Source organism: Daldinia caldariorum (genome assembly GCF_022478825.1).
Source record: "Daldinia caldariorum strain CBS 122874 unplaced genomic scaffold F4812scaffold_2, whole genome shotgun sequence".
NCBI lineage: Eukaryota > Fungi > Ascomycota > Sordariomycetes > Xylariales > Hypoxylaceae > Daldinia > Daldinia caldariorum.
The window spans coordinates 1,657,716-1,676,006 of NW_025953038.1; the positions used below are offsets into that span (position 1 = coordinate 1,657,716).

An 18,291-nucleotide genomic window follows, 5' to 3' on the forward strand; every position below is an offset into this window, starting at 1 on the left:
ACGAGATGCCGGTAGGTCCGATACAAGTTTCGGGACAGGTACGGGAATATAGGCCTCGAAGATAAACGTATTATACGTGTAACTTACCTCTCAAGTGTAATAGTTTATTATCGAGGTACGCCAGAATCTGATATGACACCTAAGGCAAAGGGAAGTTTCAGTATGTATAAGGCCCCAATGGCTTGGTTAGAGTTGCTCGCGGAATATCAAAGTTGTTTCTTTCTATGTAGTTTGGTTCCTTTTCGTGACAAAGTACGAGAAGAGTAGATTGACCTTACTGTGAAAGAAAGCCTGTATCTGTAAATATAATACCACGAACTAGAAATAACTACACGTAGGCCATATCCTCTTTAGTGATTTCATTGACTTCATATCTTACCCGTGTCTAAATAGGGGCTCAATTATTACATAACTAAAGTAGGTACTTAGAGGTTCCAATATTCCTTTTGATACTTCTGGCCGTGGAAGGGGTTTACCACCGAGGTCAATTCTCTTAGAAAGACGTTTGAATTGGGAGGAGTTCATATGAGTTTCATAGAAAGTGTTCAATAGGAGTGAGTGTAAGACACTCCTGGAGCTTCGTAGTTCTACGTTGTTAGTTGATTATGATCAGCTAATACCCTGGCAGAGATCTGAGTATTGGTTACTAAACTGTACTGTGGTCAACTAAATGACAGTCGTCATCAGTGTACTTTTATAAACGTTGGGGAAAGAAGTAGCTCAACACCTCGTACAACAAGAGCCATTCAAACCTCTTTGTTCAAGTCTCGTAAGCTGTGTTGCTTGGAAAAGGCGTAGTAGCCCGTTGCTTATCATAGTCGGAGAGCGTTGGGATGTAGGAAGCTACTTCAAATAGAATTGTCTCGATATTTTTGGTAGGTATTTTCGCCTTAGGCATAAGCTACCTTCCCAGAGTCTATACTATCTATTAATCATTTATTTGTAACTGGTAGGCAGCTAATATACTATGTCTCAAGCGATCTTGGTAGGTGTATACCCTAGGTACCTTCCTGTAGTGCACGCCAACTCCCTCAGCATCCCATGTAATAAATGGAAACTCAGAACATATGAGTGATTAATTTGAATTTCAGGGCTTAGCTAATGTTGGCAGTACCTTTTCCATGCTCTAGATGTTCGAGGTTTCTGTTTGAGAGCTCAGTTATAATTATACTAGCTTAGGTAGGTAGAGAGGTAGGGAGGTAGTTAACATGGCTATAGACGCAACTCGTGTTGTATATATGTGCTTGGCAATATGCAACCATTTATTTCAGCGCATTGAACTCGAATACCTAGAACAAAGGGCTGCTAGCTGTATCATTAGGGTTGTAGCTCTTTATGCTTCAAAACTGCCTTCACAATTGTTCTTAACACCCTCCTGGCGAGAACGCCTAGTTTTGCTTCGTCCGAGAATCGCTTCTTGTTACTTTGAGCGGAACTCCAACGTCGACGAAGTTGCTTTGCGACCTTCTGACATGCCTGCTCTTGCGAAGACGCGGCATCGCCGGCAGCTGACCTTCTTATGACAACTCAAGTCTTAAATATTTGTCAAAGTGCCGTAAGTGCCGTTTTCATGCAGTTGCATGACAGCCACCTCAATAACAACTTGGCACAGCAGCAGCGGAGACCTGTAATCCGTATCGCAACTAGAGTCGGTCAGTGGTGTGCGTACTTACCTAAGGTATGGCTGGCTGTCTGCTCGTATTCTGAACATATGGGGGCAATAAAGCAGAAGAGCCAACAGCAAATAATAGTTGTAGAGGTACTATGTAGGCTGAAGTTAAGTGATGCCGGTCTCGCCTTCTTGTATGATAACTAGCAAACAGTTACCATAACGCGATAGAATCAATAACCAAGTGTAGATAGTGAACTCAAGAATGCACATCAACCCCACGAGTTCGAGCACGCGGTCAATTTTATCACTAAGGTGAAGCGAAAACGGAACCGAGACAATCTGGGAATTTTGACCGCATTTACTGCCTACAACTCACCGGCCGCTCTAGCTCGTCCCCATAAAAGGGGGGGCTTTTTATCACATGTCGTTCCAGAAGCTTCATTCACATCGCCGCCAGTCCTGCAAGAGCCCTGCAAGCCCTGCAGGCCCCTACGAGTTCCACCAGCGTCTCCACCACAAAAAAGGAACTAAGTTAGGGATAGCGGCCCGCAGGCGTGGAGACTACCTAGTAACTACCTAGTGACAAGATATGTACACCACAAAAATGAAGCAGAGATACTTATCAGGCAGTCAGGAAAGCTTTCTTTCTCCCCAGACTGCACGTGGCGGGTGGACCGACTAGCTATGCAGAGTATATTATAGAGTATAGCTCCGATTACGCCTGGTTAGCTAAATCGTCGGCATCGACGATATCGGATGAGGAGTAGTTCGGGATCGCCTGGCTGTTACTGGAGTAACATTACCAGAAACGTGGATGTTTACGTGTGCCAACAAAAAGGGAAAAATACTGGAGGCTGAGGAAGCCTTGCGCTATTGGTAGACAGCAAAATAAAGTAGATATTATTATGACACGTTCATTATATTTATGGGGATCCAATCAGTTTTCCCCTAAATAAAGCTCTTCTCTAGTTAGACTACCGATAAAAGGGCTATTTGTGACGTAGTGCCTCCACCGAAAAGACTCTAGACCTACCTAACGAACGAGTAGTAACACGGATAATCTCCTTCTGGTAGAATTCAACCAAAGAACGAAGACGGCAGCCGGTGTTTCATAGTTACCACTCTCAAATTGCCACGATGTCGAAAGCCAAGTAGCAATGTTGTTCTTCGTGCTAGAAAGCTGAGCGCTTTGTACATTTTTGTTGCGACTCGTAACGGAACTGAAACGATATTGCTTCGTGGGGCGCATGACACCAACTTGGGACGTAGGCCGGTGGCTGACGTGACTCTGCTTCCTTGCGGAGATGACTCTGAACTCCTTCAGGTTTGAAGCAAGTCTGACATACGGCTCAAATCTCAAATAATTTCGATTTCATAAGGGAATATGCTAGAGGAATTCCCAATTCGGGCCACGTCGCCTTCGTTTTTGATCCACCCGGGGCCTTTAATTAAAAGTTACTCCAACACTGCTTTCGGGCCTGTTGGTAGTATCTATCATCGCGAAAGATTTGCAACGGGTTGTTGCGGGGGCTAAGCCAAAGACACGAATTCGTAATTTTCATATCTCGGTAGTCGCGATAGAATTCAAGCCATGTTGGCTCCGGTTGAGACTGGGTGACTCGCTAGTTGGTACCATTTAAAAAATGAATGATAGTAGAGATAAGCAAAAAAAAAAAAAAAAAAAAAAAAAAAAAAAAAAAAAAAAACAAGCCCTCCCCCCCCTTTCCCCCCCAGTTCCCATGACTATGTGCAGCCAACTAGTGAGACCTACCTCTCCGGTTGAATAATTCCGCCAGATGACTTATACCCAAATTCTTGGCAATTTAGCCTGACTTTGCAACATTCCTAACTGGGTGTCCCGTGTCGGTCTAGATTAGAGCCGGTTTCGTGCCGAAAATAAGTCGGGGCGGAACGGGAGTTTGTGGGTACCCCCGGCGCTTTAACTTGAGCCGAACCCACTTTATTCGTCTAGACTCCTGAATAAAAACGATTTGGGATTGGCAAATTACACTTGATCGGAGTCTTACCTAATGGACCCCTGAAGTTGATCCTTTCTATTCATCCTTTTCTGCCCTTACTTCTTTCCACACCCAACCCACGTATGCCTTGTGGGAGGCCCACTGGCACATGCTCTCTACTAGGGCTGCTTCGAAGTCTCTCGATACCCGTGCTGCGCTTCGACGAAATTGCAGTAAATTACCAATAAGACGTGATGAAGGCGAAACAAGCTTTCTTAAACTGGGGCAGCTTGGACCCAGTGGCGTGACTTTCGATCTGTCAGGCCACTTTGTCAGCCTAAAGACCCCTAAAAATGGAATCTCTTCCTTTCTTTTATGCCCATTGGCGCAGGAACTTCCCAATCCAGCCACGACACTCTCCTAGGTAGAGTATCGTAATAAATCTTTCTGTCACATTCGGACCCAGCTGCCGAAGTCGGTCTCGCCTTCGTAGACAGAATTTGACCGAGGTGAAAAAAATTCTTCGGGAAAACCCTCCACGAGGGATGATGAAATCCTAACAGGGGTTCGCGACGGCATAACTTCCACCAAATTTTTTCGTTCTTGCTGTCATGTTTGGTAAACCGTAATTCTTTCTTTCCCATTTTTTTTCTTGCTATCTCCAGTTTCTTTTGTAATTTCTCTGGAATTATCCATATAATAAAAAAAAATATCGGCTAGACAATATTAGAATAGACAGGGTCCTCATAGATTCGAAATCCTACGCTTCCAAAGGCGCACTACATAAAGGCGCACTGCTCTCTTTACCACGACCTCTTCGCCTCCAGATTTCATTGTATGTCGCATCTTCTCACTCTTTTCTTGTTCTAACCTGGTCATACGCAGACGATACCTGCCGGAAGGAAATTTCAAATAGAACTGACGCCCTCGACCACGCCAAAATGATTATCACACGTCTTATCTCCTTGACAAACTTTGCCGTCGCCTCTTCCGCGCTTGGCTTCCAGGTCTTCGTCCTGTACCCATGGCACATCCAGCTGGACAACTCGTTTGAGGAACTCAAGAAGGAACATCTCAGGGTTCTGGAGGCGGTTAGGGAGGTCGCGAAGGAGGTTGATCCGGATTCAAGGAAAGGAATGGCCGACTCTATCTTGGGACGCTTGGGAATGAGCGCTTTCAGTGTCAAAAGGTGATTTCAATTTTTAGCAAGCATACAATAACGATGATTGTCTTACCCGAACGAGATTGATACTTATGCCTGTTCTACCGCAGTTTGTTTTTGCCTAAACCAGAATCCCCCGTTACTCTCAGTGGTTTCGACAACAGTAATCCTGTAAAATATGTCTCAGACGGCGTCGCCAATATCCCCCCTGTGTCGATAAGTTCGGGGATGAAAGTTTCCGAGATCGCAAGATACGCCTTCTCGGGAGCTATCTGCTGTTCATTCACTCATGCCATACTGACTCCAGTCGATGTGTAAGCCAACTTGATTTCGCATATTTGGCCATTGCCAACAGGAAGATTTTCACGTCTGTGTTGCGCCAAGGAAGCTGATGGATGCATGCTCAGTGTCAAAACCCGTGTTCAGCTCGAACCAGTTAAATATAATAGAGGCCTAGCCGGTGGGATGCGCCAGATCATCGCCAACGACCGCGCCGGAGCACTGTTGACAGGATTCGGACCGACGGTAACGGGATATTTCCTGCAAGGAGCGTTCAAATTTGGCGGTTACGAATTCTTCAAAAGGCAAGCCAATGACTTTCTAGGACCGGAGAAAGCAGCTGCAAACCGTAACGCCGTGTACCTCGCCTCCTCTGCCGCCGCTGAATTCCTTGGTGACATTCTGCTTTGTCCATTCGAGGCTGTTCGCATTAGACTAGTATCGCAACCCTCGTTCGCTCCCAACATGTTGTCCGCATTCGGTAAGGTGGCTAGCCACGAGGGAATGGCCGGCCTTTACTCCGGATTCACGCCGATAGTATTGAAACAGTAAGTCTGGTTTGTACCATTGATTGCCGTGCCGCATGATTAACTTTGCCATAGGGTTCCGTACACGATGGCCACGTTTGTGGTGTACGAAAAGGCCCTCGAGGTAGCGCATTCCTTGATCAGCAAAGAAACAGCATCCAACACAACACTTTCGGGAGTAAACCTCGGTTGCGGTCTCATTGCCGGAATGGCAGCTGCGATTGTTTCTCAGCCTGCGGATACAGTGTTGAGTAAGATAAACAAGGAAAAGGGTCAACCTGGCGAAGGAACTGCTCGACGCATCATTAACATCGTCAGCCAGCTTGGCTTACGCGGAAGCTACGCTGGTATTGGACCGCGCCTAGTCATGGTGGGAGGTATGACAGCCGTTCAGTTCGGAATCTACGGCCATATCCAGAGAGTATGTTCCCCTGTTGATACTTAATGCTCCGTGATGTAGCTGATAACTAATGACTGGGATAGGCTTTGGGCGCGACCAAGAGTACTACCGAAGTTAAGCAGGAGAAACCTAAGGTTATGGAAGTCGTCAACTTCTCGCAAACCGCAAAGTATTAATACTCTTCTTGGAATTTTCACTTGAAACCAGATGATGCTGGCATCTCTGGTATCTTTTATTTAGCACGACGTTGTTCGTGTGATACCGAAACTAATGTCATGCGAAAATGATTGGGAACGAATTTAATAGATTTGATATTTATTTTGTACACATATATAAATAGATATTAGGGGAGGATATTAGAGGAGGTAGAGGGAAGGATAAAAGGCGTTCAGGTATAGGTATAATTTAGATTGGAGTAGATGACAAAGCAAAAAAGAATAACAAATACTTTAGGTACCTACCTAACCTAAGCCAGCCTCTAATTCGTGTAAGGAATAGAAGTAGCAGCCCCCGCCTTGTAGTTTAGGTCTAGGTACCTCCTGCCTTAGGTAACCTGAAGGCTGACATCACCTAGGTACCTTACCTATGTGCCTTAGGTACGATCTGCCACTCTATGGCCCCACCCCCACTATCAATTACAGACCAAAAGGTACCTAACCTAAGGTAATTGAGTCAACCGGCAACCGTTAATAATCAACATTTCCTCTTAAATATTTCCTGCGCATTGTTTTGCGGTCCTGTCTACTTTATCCAAGCTAAAATCATTTTGTCAAATCGTCTTGGGGATACAGGATGTCGAGCAGACAATTAAGGAAGCTGCAAAAGCAGAAAGAGCTCGAAGAGCTCCTGGCGAAGAATTCTCTCGAGGACGACGAATCGAGTGACGATGACCAACCCGTTCAGAAACCGAAAGCAAGCGCATTCTCCGGGTTTGCAGCACTCGGGGACCAAGATGATCAGGACGAAGATTCCGATCCCGATCACGACGTGAAGGAAGACGAGTTAATAGAGGTTACAGCAAAGCCGACTGTCGAACTTGACCGTACTGATGCACCTAAGAGCTCATCGAAGAAGAACAAAAAAAAGAAGAAGAAGGCTAAGAAGCAAGATGGAGGCTCTATTAAGGCTGCGCATGCTGCGCAAAGCGGACCTGATGAGATTGATCAAGCGCTTAAGGAGCTCGAACTTTCCCACCCTGGAAGAGAAAATGATGACGAATTCCAACTGAAATTCGTGAAGCCTTATGAGCGAATCTGCGAACTCCTGAGCATCAATGCATATCACCTTAAAGTCATCAACGAGATGAGCAACTTATTTGGTCGAGAAGCTATCGCCGCTGCTCAAATCGAGGAGCAAGAACAAACGCGTTCCAGAAGACAAAGACAGCCGTTGCCACAACAAGTCGACCTGGAAACCTATCTTAAGGGAATACCAGGAAAGGGCCTGCCTGAAGTGACGCTGCGACGTAACCCTTTTTTGGCCGGCAAGGAAACATGGCCGCGTGCTTCTACGGAGGGCTTGACCATGGAACAGCTCAAAGAGGAGAAGACAGGATTGGTTTGCATGCCGGGTACTGTCGAGTTCCGTTTTGCGCACGACGGGTACTACAACAGCTTAGAAAAGACATTCTTCGATCTCGTACAGATGTACGACCCTATGCAGATCGTGCATTTCTTGCATCTCCATCCGTATCATATCTCGAGTCTTATCCAAGTCAGCAGAATTGCAAAACAAGACCAGAATTCTGCGCTATCCGCAGACTTATGCGAACGAGCCCTATTCACATTCGGACGAGTCTCTATATCCACTTTTCGACAGAAGATCGAGCAGGGGAAGGCAAGATTGTCGTTCAATCGCCCAGAGAACCGACAATTTTGGCTGGCTGGATATCATTACCTTAAGAACTTAATTATGAAGGGCACCTACAGGACGGCACTAGAATGGGCAAAACTTCTCCTCAGTATAGATCATACCGATCCATACGGGATCATCCACTTTATTCACCCTCTTGCCATCCGGGCGCGCGAATCAAAGTGGTTTATCGATCTTTGCGACTCCGAACTCTTGGATATAAATCCCGCAGCGCAAGATGGCCAAGATTACATCAGGCAAACTCTCGTACTAGCTAGACTCCAACAGAAAGACACAGCCGGTGCTAAGGCGCTGTTGGCCGAGGGCATGGAACGCTATCCGTGGCTGTATAGCTATCTCTTTAAAGCACTTAACCTAGACGTTCCTAAGGCCATATGGGGCATGCAACCGCGGAACCGAGACGAGGAACTTCATACAAACCTCTATATTCACCAGACCAAAGCATTATGGGATAACACGCAAGCGATATCTCTCTTGAAGGAAACAGCTGGGGAAGCAAAGAGGACAGATGGCGATAAGACGTTTACATTCCCGCCTTCGGTTAGGGCTAACCTTGCACGATTTCTTTTTCTGCTGGAAGTTCCCTCTTTGATAGGATTGATACCACGCGAGTTGTTGAATACGTCGGTTAACTGGGAATTCGACCCGCTTCCACCCCCTGTCGAGCAAAACATCTTCTCGTACGACTCACAAAAGGAGCCGTGGGCCCCTTCGCCACTTGAAGAACGACTTAGGGTTGGCCTTGAGCAAGGAGATCGTAGAGAGCTCATACGGATCTTGGCTCAGGCGAGACTAGCTGGTGCACCCGAAGATGTCCAAGCGGACCTTGAACGGACCATCCTAGAGGCCACCGACGGAGTAGGCGATAATCATAACGAGGGGGAAAATGGCGATGATGGCGAAGGGAGCGAGGATGCCTTTGAAGAAGGCGGGTCTCAGAATGAGACTTCTGCTGGCCGCTTATCAACAATCTTCCAAGCTGTCATGCATCATCTGTTTGATTTCAATCCCGAAAGTGTTCACAACAATGACAATAGGCCGAACCCGCCTCTAGGAGATATACTTGTTCATATACCTGGAGCGTGGGGGGATGAGGAATCGGATGAAGAGGGGACGGATGACGAGTTACCCCCCTTAATACCTCTGGAAGACCCAGTCCATCCCAGAGAGCCTGTGAACGGCGCGAATGACGCGGGCGACGAAACAGACGACGAGATGCCAGGATTGATATAAAGCTACCGTGGTCTACCTAGTCTAAGTAGTGTATATGTGTGGCCACAGCCACAGCCACGAGAGGCTATCCAGGAATATAATGGGCATTCCTCCATTAGGTACATCCATGTATGAATGTATATAAAATCCTCAAGCCACCGATCATCACAGTTCCTGCAGGACGAATGATGAGAGAACAGGGAACACGTAGATCGTGATGCAACCGTTGCATGAACATAATCCATTGGCTTCGAGTCGAAGTATGTACCTGTACCGACGATGCTGTACCCCATGCTACCTATTATGTTGTATCTATGGAATAAGCCTATTCTTTTAATGCGTAATGTGTACCTAGCCTAGTATTTTTGGACTGGGCGTTGGAAATCGGCTTCTCGAAGTCTACATTTAGTGGATTGTGACACTTCATCCGTCTACTATGATACTTTAGGTAGTTTTTAATTACGCAGTGAGCAAATTTTTTTTTCTTTCTTTTTCTTCTCTCCGCCGCAATCAAAACATAATGCTGTCAAGACTGGTTTCACATCTGAAAAATAATAGGGGGCGGAGGATGGGAAACTTGCTCAAGTTTCAGGGGCTGGCGCTCTTTGTTAAGGCAGCACGCGACAGGTAAAGTAAATAGGCGTCAGATGTATTGTCACAGTGTTTGTACTATGAACTATACCAAGCTTATACGGGAGATAGTATGGTAAATACCGTGTAAGTTTAGGAGTGAGTATGCGCCACACCGTAATGTACTTTGCTGAGTCTTTTGTGCGTGAGTGTCCACCGGAAAAGGCGGGCAGGCGGGGTGATGGAATTGGGATTTTAATCATCTTAACACGTCTAGCAATTACAGTTTTAGGGAGGTACCTATCTGAAGTCTAGGTAAGTTAGCGTCCGTAATACCTGTAGCAGGTACCTAAGCTAATACCTAAATCACAACTTGTCTTAGGCGTACCATTTACCATTTACCATTATTAATACACTTACAAACATCGAACATAACTCACACCCGGACGGCCGTGCCACCATACACCATACGCCATACTACCCAAGAGGCATATATAATAACCGCTGCTGTCCTTCTCCCGGCTCTCGCGTATATTTAAAGTCAATCCTTACGTTTTCCGGAATCGCAACAAAGTAACTTTCCCATCCTAACTACTCTGCCCGTCTTCATCATCTACAACACCATCGCAATACCCCCTCATTTATTTTCGATAATTATCCACTACCTCTATTTCGCAATGGCCGACCAGGAGCACACTTACAAGTTCAACGTCAGCATGAGCTGCGGCGGCTGCTCGGGCGCTATCAACCGCGTGTTGGGCAAGCTAGAGGGTAAGAATGTCTTTCTGTTCTACCTCTCTCGATCGCTATTACTTTCCACCTCTTGCTTAGTAAATAGAAGAATGAGTCGAAATGCTAACGAATGCGAAACGAAACAGGCGTCCAGAGCTACGAAGTCTCCCTCGAGAAGCAGGAGGCCCTCGTTGTCGCCAAGCCGGGCCTCGATTACGAAACTGTCCTCAAGACGATCAAGAAGACGGGCAAGAAGGTCAACTCGGGCTTCGTCGACGGCGAGTCGCGCAGCATCGAGCTGGCCGAGTAGATCGAACGGGGTGTCTGTTTATATTCCGGCATGACATGACGATGGCATGTGACGGTTTGGAGCACTCTCCTCCCGTCGAGATGGAAAGTTTCTGTTTATTTACCTAGTTTTTCGACAAGGGAGGCCTACGATACGGTACTGCACTCTCTTGCATCAGACGTGTTATGCTGTCAGCTTTTCTTTTAACCATTACGAGCGATGAAATAACCGCAGTCGACCCGGGCCCTAGCAGGACATGGGAATTATGGATGAAGTCTACCTAGGTTCGCAACTTTAACCCGACCGCAGATCGACCTTGCGTATGCGATGCGCACTTGCGCTTTCTATCAATAGAAATCAAAACGCCCTGGGGGGCAAATCAGTATTACTCTATGCGTCATGCCTGTCTTGTGTGAATGTGTACGAAGGATAGTTGATTTAGTTCTCCTTTGTCTTCTAAGTGCTGCTAAACCGTAGTTGAAGCTGAATATTAGTAACTATGGAATAAAGTGAAGCTTTTTTAAGGTATTTTACAATATCAAAGATTCTCATGAATATTTGAAGCACTAATAAGTCGCCTTCGTCTACATTGATAGAGGTACTTATGCATACCTTAGGTACCTAACCAGGTATTTCGTGTGCTACTACCTCACTACCTAGGTAGTGTTCGTCTTGTCCAACGGGATTGCGCCATTTTTGCTAAACCTGCTACGAAATTCACTAGCTATATAGACACTATTTTGTGGCCAATCTTTCATCCACAGCACTAGGAAATCGGCATTCCAAGAATGTGAAGTCTCAATCTCGATTGGTCTAGTGGTCAGGATACCTGCTTGTCATTGCACAATTCGCAGGTGGCCGGGGTTCGATTCCCCGATCGAGAGCATCTTTTTGACTATTTGTGGAATTACAAATTAATATTTTTTTTTTTCGTCAACATTCCTTGCTTCGTTAACTAACTACTGGACGCTTCGTACTTCTTGCAGTCTACACACGAGAAAATATTGCGCTGCATTAGTTCTTTTTTGTATGCGCAATTTACCACGCAGAACCACGGTTCTCAACCATCGTAGACCTATCACGACACCCCTATTCTCTCATAGGTTAAACCCTTCCCAAACTTACCTGTTCAGGAAGCTATCCAAATATCTGAAATAGGGCAATTTACTCTTTCATATCGTTCATTTGCGACATCATAAATCTACTAGGCTAGCTTGTCTGCTATCTACCAGGTAGGTATAAGTAGGTACTCCGGTGGGTATCAATAGCGCATGAGCCGGGGCAGCCTTGAGATCCCAAAATGTGCGCGCAAATTAGGTTGCATCGTCAAATCTTCACGGGTTTTAGTGTCTCCAGCTGGCAAGAACATAGTCGTAATTAGAAATCACAAAGGATAAGGTCTCTAACTGGTCTTAGAAACTCGCATGTGGTTAGCCTCCCAGTCAGTCGAATATAGCCGCCGGCTTGACGGAAAGCTTGACCAAGACAACATTATCCAATGACCAATATTCCAGAACCTACCCTCTTATAGTGCCTGGGTAGTTTTCCCACATCCAAACCCCACGGGGTTGTAACACCTTTATTGGTTCGGACAGACGAGCCCCGGAATTTGGAATCTCTCGTGTGAGTGATGAAGCTTCTTGTCGTACCATGAAGACGACATGTCGATATAGACATCAGGCTCTGATTGGTTCTGGACCTTTGGACACTGCATTATGGCACGGAATATGGGGTCGAAAGCAGGACGACGGAGATACGGAATGGACATCCTGGCACGATTAGGTCTTTTGTTATGGAAATGCTCCATGTGACGCCTCGAGAAGCCTCGCTGAGCCTGAACGTGGTGTCTCGCCGTCTGGGGGCTTCTTATACTTATACTCCTCCGGATAGGCAGTGTGAGTGTGATCGTCTTTCCGTTAAGCAGTGTAGATCATCCAGCGAAGATCCCCCGAAGCGATGGCGCCCTCAAATATGATCCCCTCGATCATCATTCCTGCTCTGCTCTCAGCTGTCGGCGTACAAGCCCACGGCATTGCTAGCGCGATAGTAATTGATAGTACCTTGTACGCGAAGAGACATAACATAGACTCGCCCGGCTGGCTTGTATGACTGACGCTTGCGTATAGCTATGATGGCTACAATCCAAGCTACCAATGGAAGAACCCTCTTCCCACGGTGGTAGGCTGGTCCGTCCCGGACGACTTGCAGTATGTAATCATTATCAATCAGTTGTGAATCTACAGTACGGGGGCTTGACTAATGCTTAAACGATGTAGAAACACTTTCATACCTCCAAACCAATTCAATACACCTGATATGGTATGCCATCTCGGTGCCAAGCCGGCGGGTGCGGCTGCTCCCGTGAAGGGTGGCGACGTAATCGAAGTACAGTGGACGCCGTGGCCGGCGTCGCACAAGGGGCCGGTTCTCGACTATCTGGCGAACTGCAACGGGCCCTGCGTAAATTTTCTACCCAGCACACCGTCAGATTCGATGAAGTACTGACAACTTGTAAAGGAAACCGTCGACAAGACCAAGCTGAAGTTCTTCAAGATTGGCGAAGCTGGGTGGATAGACAAGGCGAGCGACCTGTGGGCGGCTAATGTGCTGGCCAACAACAATAACAGCTGGTTCGTCCGCATTCCGGAGGACATCGCCCCGGGGAATTACGTCCTGCGCCATGAGATTATCGCGCTGCACGCCGCCGGCAATCCCAATGGCGCTCAGAGTTATCCATTCTGCTTCAACCTCGCCATCGACAGCAAGGGCACCGCGAACCCGGCCGGCATCCCCGTCACCGAGTTCTACAAGGCCAACGACCCCGGCATCAAGTTCGACCTATTTTCGCATCCGACGGCCTACGTGATTCCTGGCGTAAGTCGGATCCGAAACTTTTTTCCTTGCTTTTCTATTATTAGCAGCCCCTTGCGTCGCATCGAAGCTAAAACGTTTTATAGCCGCCTCTTTACAGCGGTGCGCTCCCTGTCAGCCAGACGAAGCCCGGCCCTATTACTGCCACGGCTACTGGTGTTCATGCGTATACTGCGCCCGCGCATATCAGAGCACCAGTCGTGCCGACACCGCCACCGCTGTCCATCATACCAACTACACTGGCACTTTCGGCAAGAGCTGCATCCCCAGTAGTGCCGCAAGCGACACAAGCATTGTAAAGATCCCCCAAGTTGAAGTGAAGTGAGCATGTAGCATTCCTTTCAATGTTGGTGCGATCGGACAATGGATAGCCGGCGGGGGGGCGTTTTGTCCTTATAGGGTCAACAAGATTATTATTATGTAGGCTATCTGGCGATCAAATACCAAGACCGATTTAACTAAACTATAAAGAATTATCTGCAGTACCAATGTAAGTAAGTCTTGCGACATGATTAAAAAAAAAGGACATTAAAGCTTAGTTCGGATGTTGGCTAGATGTCATGATTGAGAGAGAGAGAGCCCTTGCTTGGCCAAGCTTTCTCATGACGAAGGATAATTCGTGGGATGAGGTCTTCTCTGTTTTAAATTCTGAGAATAGCATCCTGCCTTGCGGCTTTCCTCCAGGTTCGGTGTTGCAGCGTTAAGCGTAGCAGGGTTCAATTACGATGGGATGTTCGAGGTAACGTCCCCCCCATGCCGTTAATGCACTAGCTACAAATTCCCCTTTGTGATCACACTGCTTTTGTGATTCATCTTTTTTTTTTTCCTCTTCCGTTCTGAATACATTCGCCTTATCATGGCGGCCACACGTGGTGAATCGGGCGAACCGGGGGAAGGATAGAAGCGTCACACGGACGAGGACGAGCCGGCTTAGATGCCTCTTGCGGCTTAACGAGCTATCTGTGCATTCATTGCTTTTGATGGGCTTTTCGGAGGCCGGGCCCAGAACAGGTTGCAACGTCGCTGTTTAAATTTGTTCACATTGCCCAAAAATGGTCTGAAACACAGCATAGGGCCAAAACATCTGTTGATCCGTCGTTTCGGAAATGATGATGAGCCTTGGCGCCTCCACGATGTTAGTCTGCATTTAAAGCTAACCCCCCGAACCCGGCCGAGACTAGCGAAGGACTGCCGCTTAGGTAGGAGAAGACAAGGAGGGTTGGAGGGGAAGGGGGACTTGGGCTGACTGGGGGGGCCTTACCAGGATTTGCTTTACGGATTTCGTATGGCTCGTTTTTGGCCTTGATGAATTCTTGGCACGCCCGGGGATGGGTCGGGCTGGGTCAGGATGGGTTGAATAGAACTTGGGAGCGCTGGGATCGAATCACGTGGCACGCTTATATTCCCGGTTGAAGTTCTAGACTTGTCCCAGGTAGGAATGTAGAATTTAACGTACATACTGCCGTCGATACCAACCAGTGGGAACTGGCTGAGAACAAAAAAAAATCCCTGGCGTCCCTGGCGGGAAACCAACTCCATAGCGGACTACCTTTCCAAGTTCCAGCACCGACAAGGCCCAAGGTAGTTTGATGATGAACATATTACCTAGCTAGCTTGGATCCTTCCAATTGACGTCTTATGTTATTTTTCCCTTTTCTCGTATCTGCTATTGGCGTCTGATCTACCTTTTTTTCCTCTACTTTTTTTTCGTTTTTTCTTTTACGTAGTTGCGCGGTGGACAGAGTGGTCGGAGAAGCTCCAGACAGGTCGAGTCCGGTCAGATGTTCCGTCAGATAGCGTCCCGGCTCCGTCATGGTCTGGTTCGATCTCACTCACCTCCATGAATCGACCCGCTTGCTGTTCAGTTCGCGCATCCTGCTGAGCATCGGCTGGGCACATACGAATCTCAATGGATACTGAGATGAGCACTGGGAAGTCGCCGGCGTCGGTCCAGAGCGGCACTAGGAGTCCCGCTTATAGCTTCGTAGCGCCATCCCGGAGCGTGAAGCGGCCACGTCCCGTCAAGAGTTGCTTGGGGTGTCGGAAGAGGAAATTGAGGTGTGATCGAGTCTCGCCGTGTTCCCAGTGTCAAAAGACACAGCGTGTATGTCGGTATGCGGCTGAAGGCGAGGTAGTAAGCTTGAGTGATGGCTCGGATGGGGAGGCGGCCGAGAGGAATACGAAGAGGAGTCGTCCTATAGCAAATCAGGAATCCGGCCAGCGCGATACAAACTACGAAGCTGTTCTCGAAGACCATGCCGTAAGGCTTGAACAGCTAGAAGGACGACTGCTCTCGAGAACTTCATCTCTCACTGAGTCTGGTAGTACTCCGCCACAACGTCCCGCGGCATCATCCGTTACGATTCGTGGTTTGACGGTGAAAGGAGGTCTACGAACGCGTTTTTTTGGTCAAAGCAGCACACGAGTTCTAGTTAACCTGGTAAGCTAGCTGCCTTTTGGTCAACGTGACCGCTTTAGCTAATTTCGTCATTAGTTTGACGAAGCAAAAGACTTTATGTTTAGCAGGAATAAATCTAGCGACATCAGGGAATTATTCGTAAACATCCAGAAGATTCATAAGGCTCTTCAAGATGAGCACCGAAAAGTCACCGCTCCTATTACCGTGTTCGTGGATTCGGTCACGCCCATCCAGAAGCGAATGGCAGACGTCATACCGAGTAGAAGCGTCTGCGATACCCTGCTCAGCATCTACTTAAAAGGGTCCGAGACCATTTATCGTGTTCTACACATCCCCTCTTTTATGAGACAATATAATGAGTACTGGGAGGGTAAACCTCAACACGATGCTTTTCTGCCTCAACTGCTCTCAATCTTGTGTGTTGGCTATCGATATCTTGGAGTAGGAAAAGGGCAGTATCATGACCGAGAAGGAATTCACATCCCGACGGCTAGCTGCCTTGTAAGAGCTTGGCTCGACGGCCTGAGGGGGAAGCAACTAGTCGAATTTACAACACTTCAAGCCGAGGTCCTACAGCTCATGGCCCAGAGGATGATCAATCCGCAAAACCAAGAATCCTGGACGCATCTAGGTCTAATTGTACGAATGGCAATGACTATGGGCTTCCACCGGGATCCGTCCGAATTCTCTCAGAACATACCGCCTTTCTGGGCGGAGCAAAGGAGGAAGTTGTGGTATACGATACTTGAGCTTGACGTACATATGTCCATGCACTGTAATCTCCCTTGTTGCATACGAGAAAACGATTTTACTTGCCAGCCACCTAGAAACCTTAACGACGAAGATATTCATCCCGATATTGAGCATCTCCCTCCCCCGAAACCGGTTGACCAAGATACGGATTCGCGTGTTCAGGTGTTTGCTGCCAGCACATTGTCTATGAGGTTCAGGGTAGTGGATTTAATTAACCGCACCGACAGTCTTCAGGACTACCAACAGATTCTGGACCTTGGCAACGAACTCGAACGAGTTTTCGAAGATATAAGATACATGGTCCCAACAGCATACTCGAACGACATGGCAGAAGTCCGACGGCGATGGATGACGAGGGTCGTTTTAGACATGCACTGCCGTCGACCTCTACTAGCATTATACCGGCCCTGGGCATTGGGAAGCACGGATGTCCCTCAACAGATCGTGACAGGATATCTAAGGTCGTCGATGATACTACTCTCCTATCTAGATGAGTTGGATCCGGCTTCCCCCGATTATCATCGCATCTGGCACCTTCACCAACTGGTTCTCAAGCAAGAGATTCTTCAGGCCGCCTTTAGCATATGCTATTACATCAAACAGGCCACTAGCAACTCTGCTTCGCAGACACCGTCAGACTTGGATTCGAATACTAAAGTTGAGTCTATCGAGGAAGCATACACGATCGCGTCCGAGAGCTCAGTCCTCTTATCTCTCCCGCGGCTCAAGCGCGCCGTGCAAAACGTGCTGGATACTCAGATTCAAAGAATACGAGAAATCGGGACGGACTTGAGAGACATAGTCTCGCTTACTGTCGTGTTCAATACTTGCCAGGGCGGGACTCCGGAACAAAAGCGAGAGGCTATCAAAAACGGCTTGCAGGCCATCCTAGATGCAGGCCTACAAGCAATTCATGCAAACCAGGAGAATATTGCCTCGATGCCGGTAAGAACATCTTTAAACCCCTATTTCCAACCCTCTATTGACGTTTTCCGAATAGATTGCGCCACCGACGGTGCCAATGCAATTGAATGGAATGCAGACGGACTCCAGCTTTTTGGGTCAAATACAGCCTTTTATGACGGTGCCGGATGCTCTTAGTTCTGTAAGTATCCCTATAAGCCTTTGGCGAATTTACGAATCTAATGGGTTAGTTACCGGACGACTTTGCTGCGATGTGGGATATGGAGTTCTGGACTCCCGTCCTTCAATCTGGAGCTCCTTGAAAAGCTCCCGTCGACAACTACAATTTTTATGCAAGCTATCTACCACGAAGCTATCGCGACGAAAGCTCTAAAACCTCATCGGCGTTATTCTCACTGGATTTCGAGCTGCGAAACCCCTATTTACTTGGAATCCATTGTAATACGAATCATTCTTGTATACACGAAACGAGGCTAAATCATAACTAGCCCCGTTGTCCAGTTACCTACCTCTAGCAACATTAACTAATAAATACCTAACCCTTGTCGGCAGCAAGGGCCCCAACTCGCGCGAAAAAAACAACAACAACAAACTCGACGTTCTTGGCGCATTATTCCTATTATCATGGTTGACGTCCGAACCTCGTTCCCACGCCACGCCGAAAAATAATATCTAAGCCCGGTCAAGAGATAACCGGCACACATATCTACT

General features: G+C 47.4%; 5 protein-coding genes and 1 non-coding gene across 6 annotated transcripts; all 6 read left to right on the forward strand.

Annotated features, from left to right (window-relative positions):
- Positions 1-4,511: 4,511 nt before the first annotated feature.
- F4812DRAFT_455598 (mitochondrial phosphate carrier protein) lies at positions 4,512-6,114 on the forward strand (the record flags this gene model as incomplete). The annotated part of the gene is made up of 5 exons (XM_047936850.1): positions 4,512-4,759; positions 4,843-5,046; positions 5,140-5,559; positions 5,614-5,959; positions 6,022-6,114. 5 exons carry the CDS (start codon positions 4,512-4,514, stop codon positions 6,112-6,114), a joined length of 1,311 nt encoding a protein of 436 aa, XP_047793798.1.
- A 341-nt stretch (positions 6,115-6,455) lies between these two features.
- Positions 6,456-9,337, forward strand: F4812DRAFT_180637 (DUF654-domain-containing protein). The gene has a single exon (XM_047930026.1). It carries the CDS (start codon positions 6,731-6,733, stop codon positions 9,041-9,043), a length of 2,313 nt encoding a protein of 770 aa, XP_047793799.1. The 5' UTR covers positions 6,456-6,730; the 3' UTR covers positions 9,044-9,337.
- Positions 9,338-10,269: 932 nt separating this feature from the next.
- On the forward strand, positions 10,270-10,634 carry F4812DRAFT_455600 (uncharacterized protein; the record flags this gene model as incomplete). Its single annotated transcript, XM_047936851.1, has 2 exons — positions 10,270-10,363; positions 10,471-10,634. The coding sequence occupies 2 exons, from the start codon at positions 10,270-10,272 to the stop codon at positions 10,632-10,634; spliced, it is 258 nt and encodes an 85-aa protein (XP_047793800.1).
- Positions 10,635-11,415: 781 nt separating this feature from the next.
- Positions 11,416-11,497, forward strand: F4812DRAFT_t24. Its single transcript has one exon. It is a non-coding gene; the product is annotated as a tRNA-Asp (tRNA).
- A 1,300-nt stretch (positions 11,498-12,797) lies between these two features.
- F4812DRAFT_414267 (glycosyl hydrolase family 61-domain-containing protein) lies at positions 12,798-13,974 on the forward strand. Its single transcript, XM_047932867.1, has 3 exons — positions 12,798-12,820; positions 12,890-13,073; positions 13,131-13,974. Exons 2-3 carry the CDS (start codon positions 12,930-12,932, stop codon positions 13,755-13,757), a joined length of 771 nt encoding a protein of 256 aa, XP_047793801.1. The 5' UTR covers positions 12,798-12,820; positions 12,890-12,929; the 3' UTR covers positions 13,758-13,974.
- A 1,431-nt stretch (positions 13,975-15,405) lies between these two features.
- Positions 15,406-17,757, forward strand: F4812DRAFT_449534 (fungal-specific transcription factor domain-containing protein; the record flags this gene model as incomplete). Its single annotated transcript, XM_047935983.1, has 2 exons — positions 15,406-15,924; positions 15,979-17,757. 2 exons carry the CDS (start codon positions 15,406-15,408, stop codon positions 17,755-17,757), a joined length of 2,298 nt encoding a protein of 765 aa, XP_047793802.1.
- Between the last annotated feature and the right edge of the window lie 534 nt (positions 17,758-18,291).

Bases quoted from the DNA above. Each gene is read 5' to 3' on its own strand.
- F4812DRAFT_180637 (XM_047930026.1), top strand. From the start codon at position 6,731: ATGTCGAGCAGACAATTAAGGAAGCTGCAAAAGCAGAAAGAGCTCGAA.
- F4812DRAFT_414267 (XM_047932867.1), top strand. From the start codon at position 12,930: ATGGTATGCCATCTCGGTGCCAAGCCGGCGGGTGCGGCTGCTCCCGTG. The intron at 13,074-13,130 runs GTAAATTTTCTA...CAACTTGTAAAG, and splicing joins CGAACTGCAACGGGCCCTGC to GAAACCGTCGACAAGACCAA.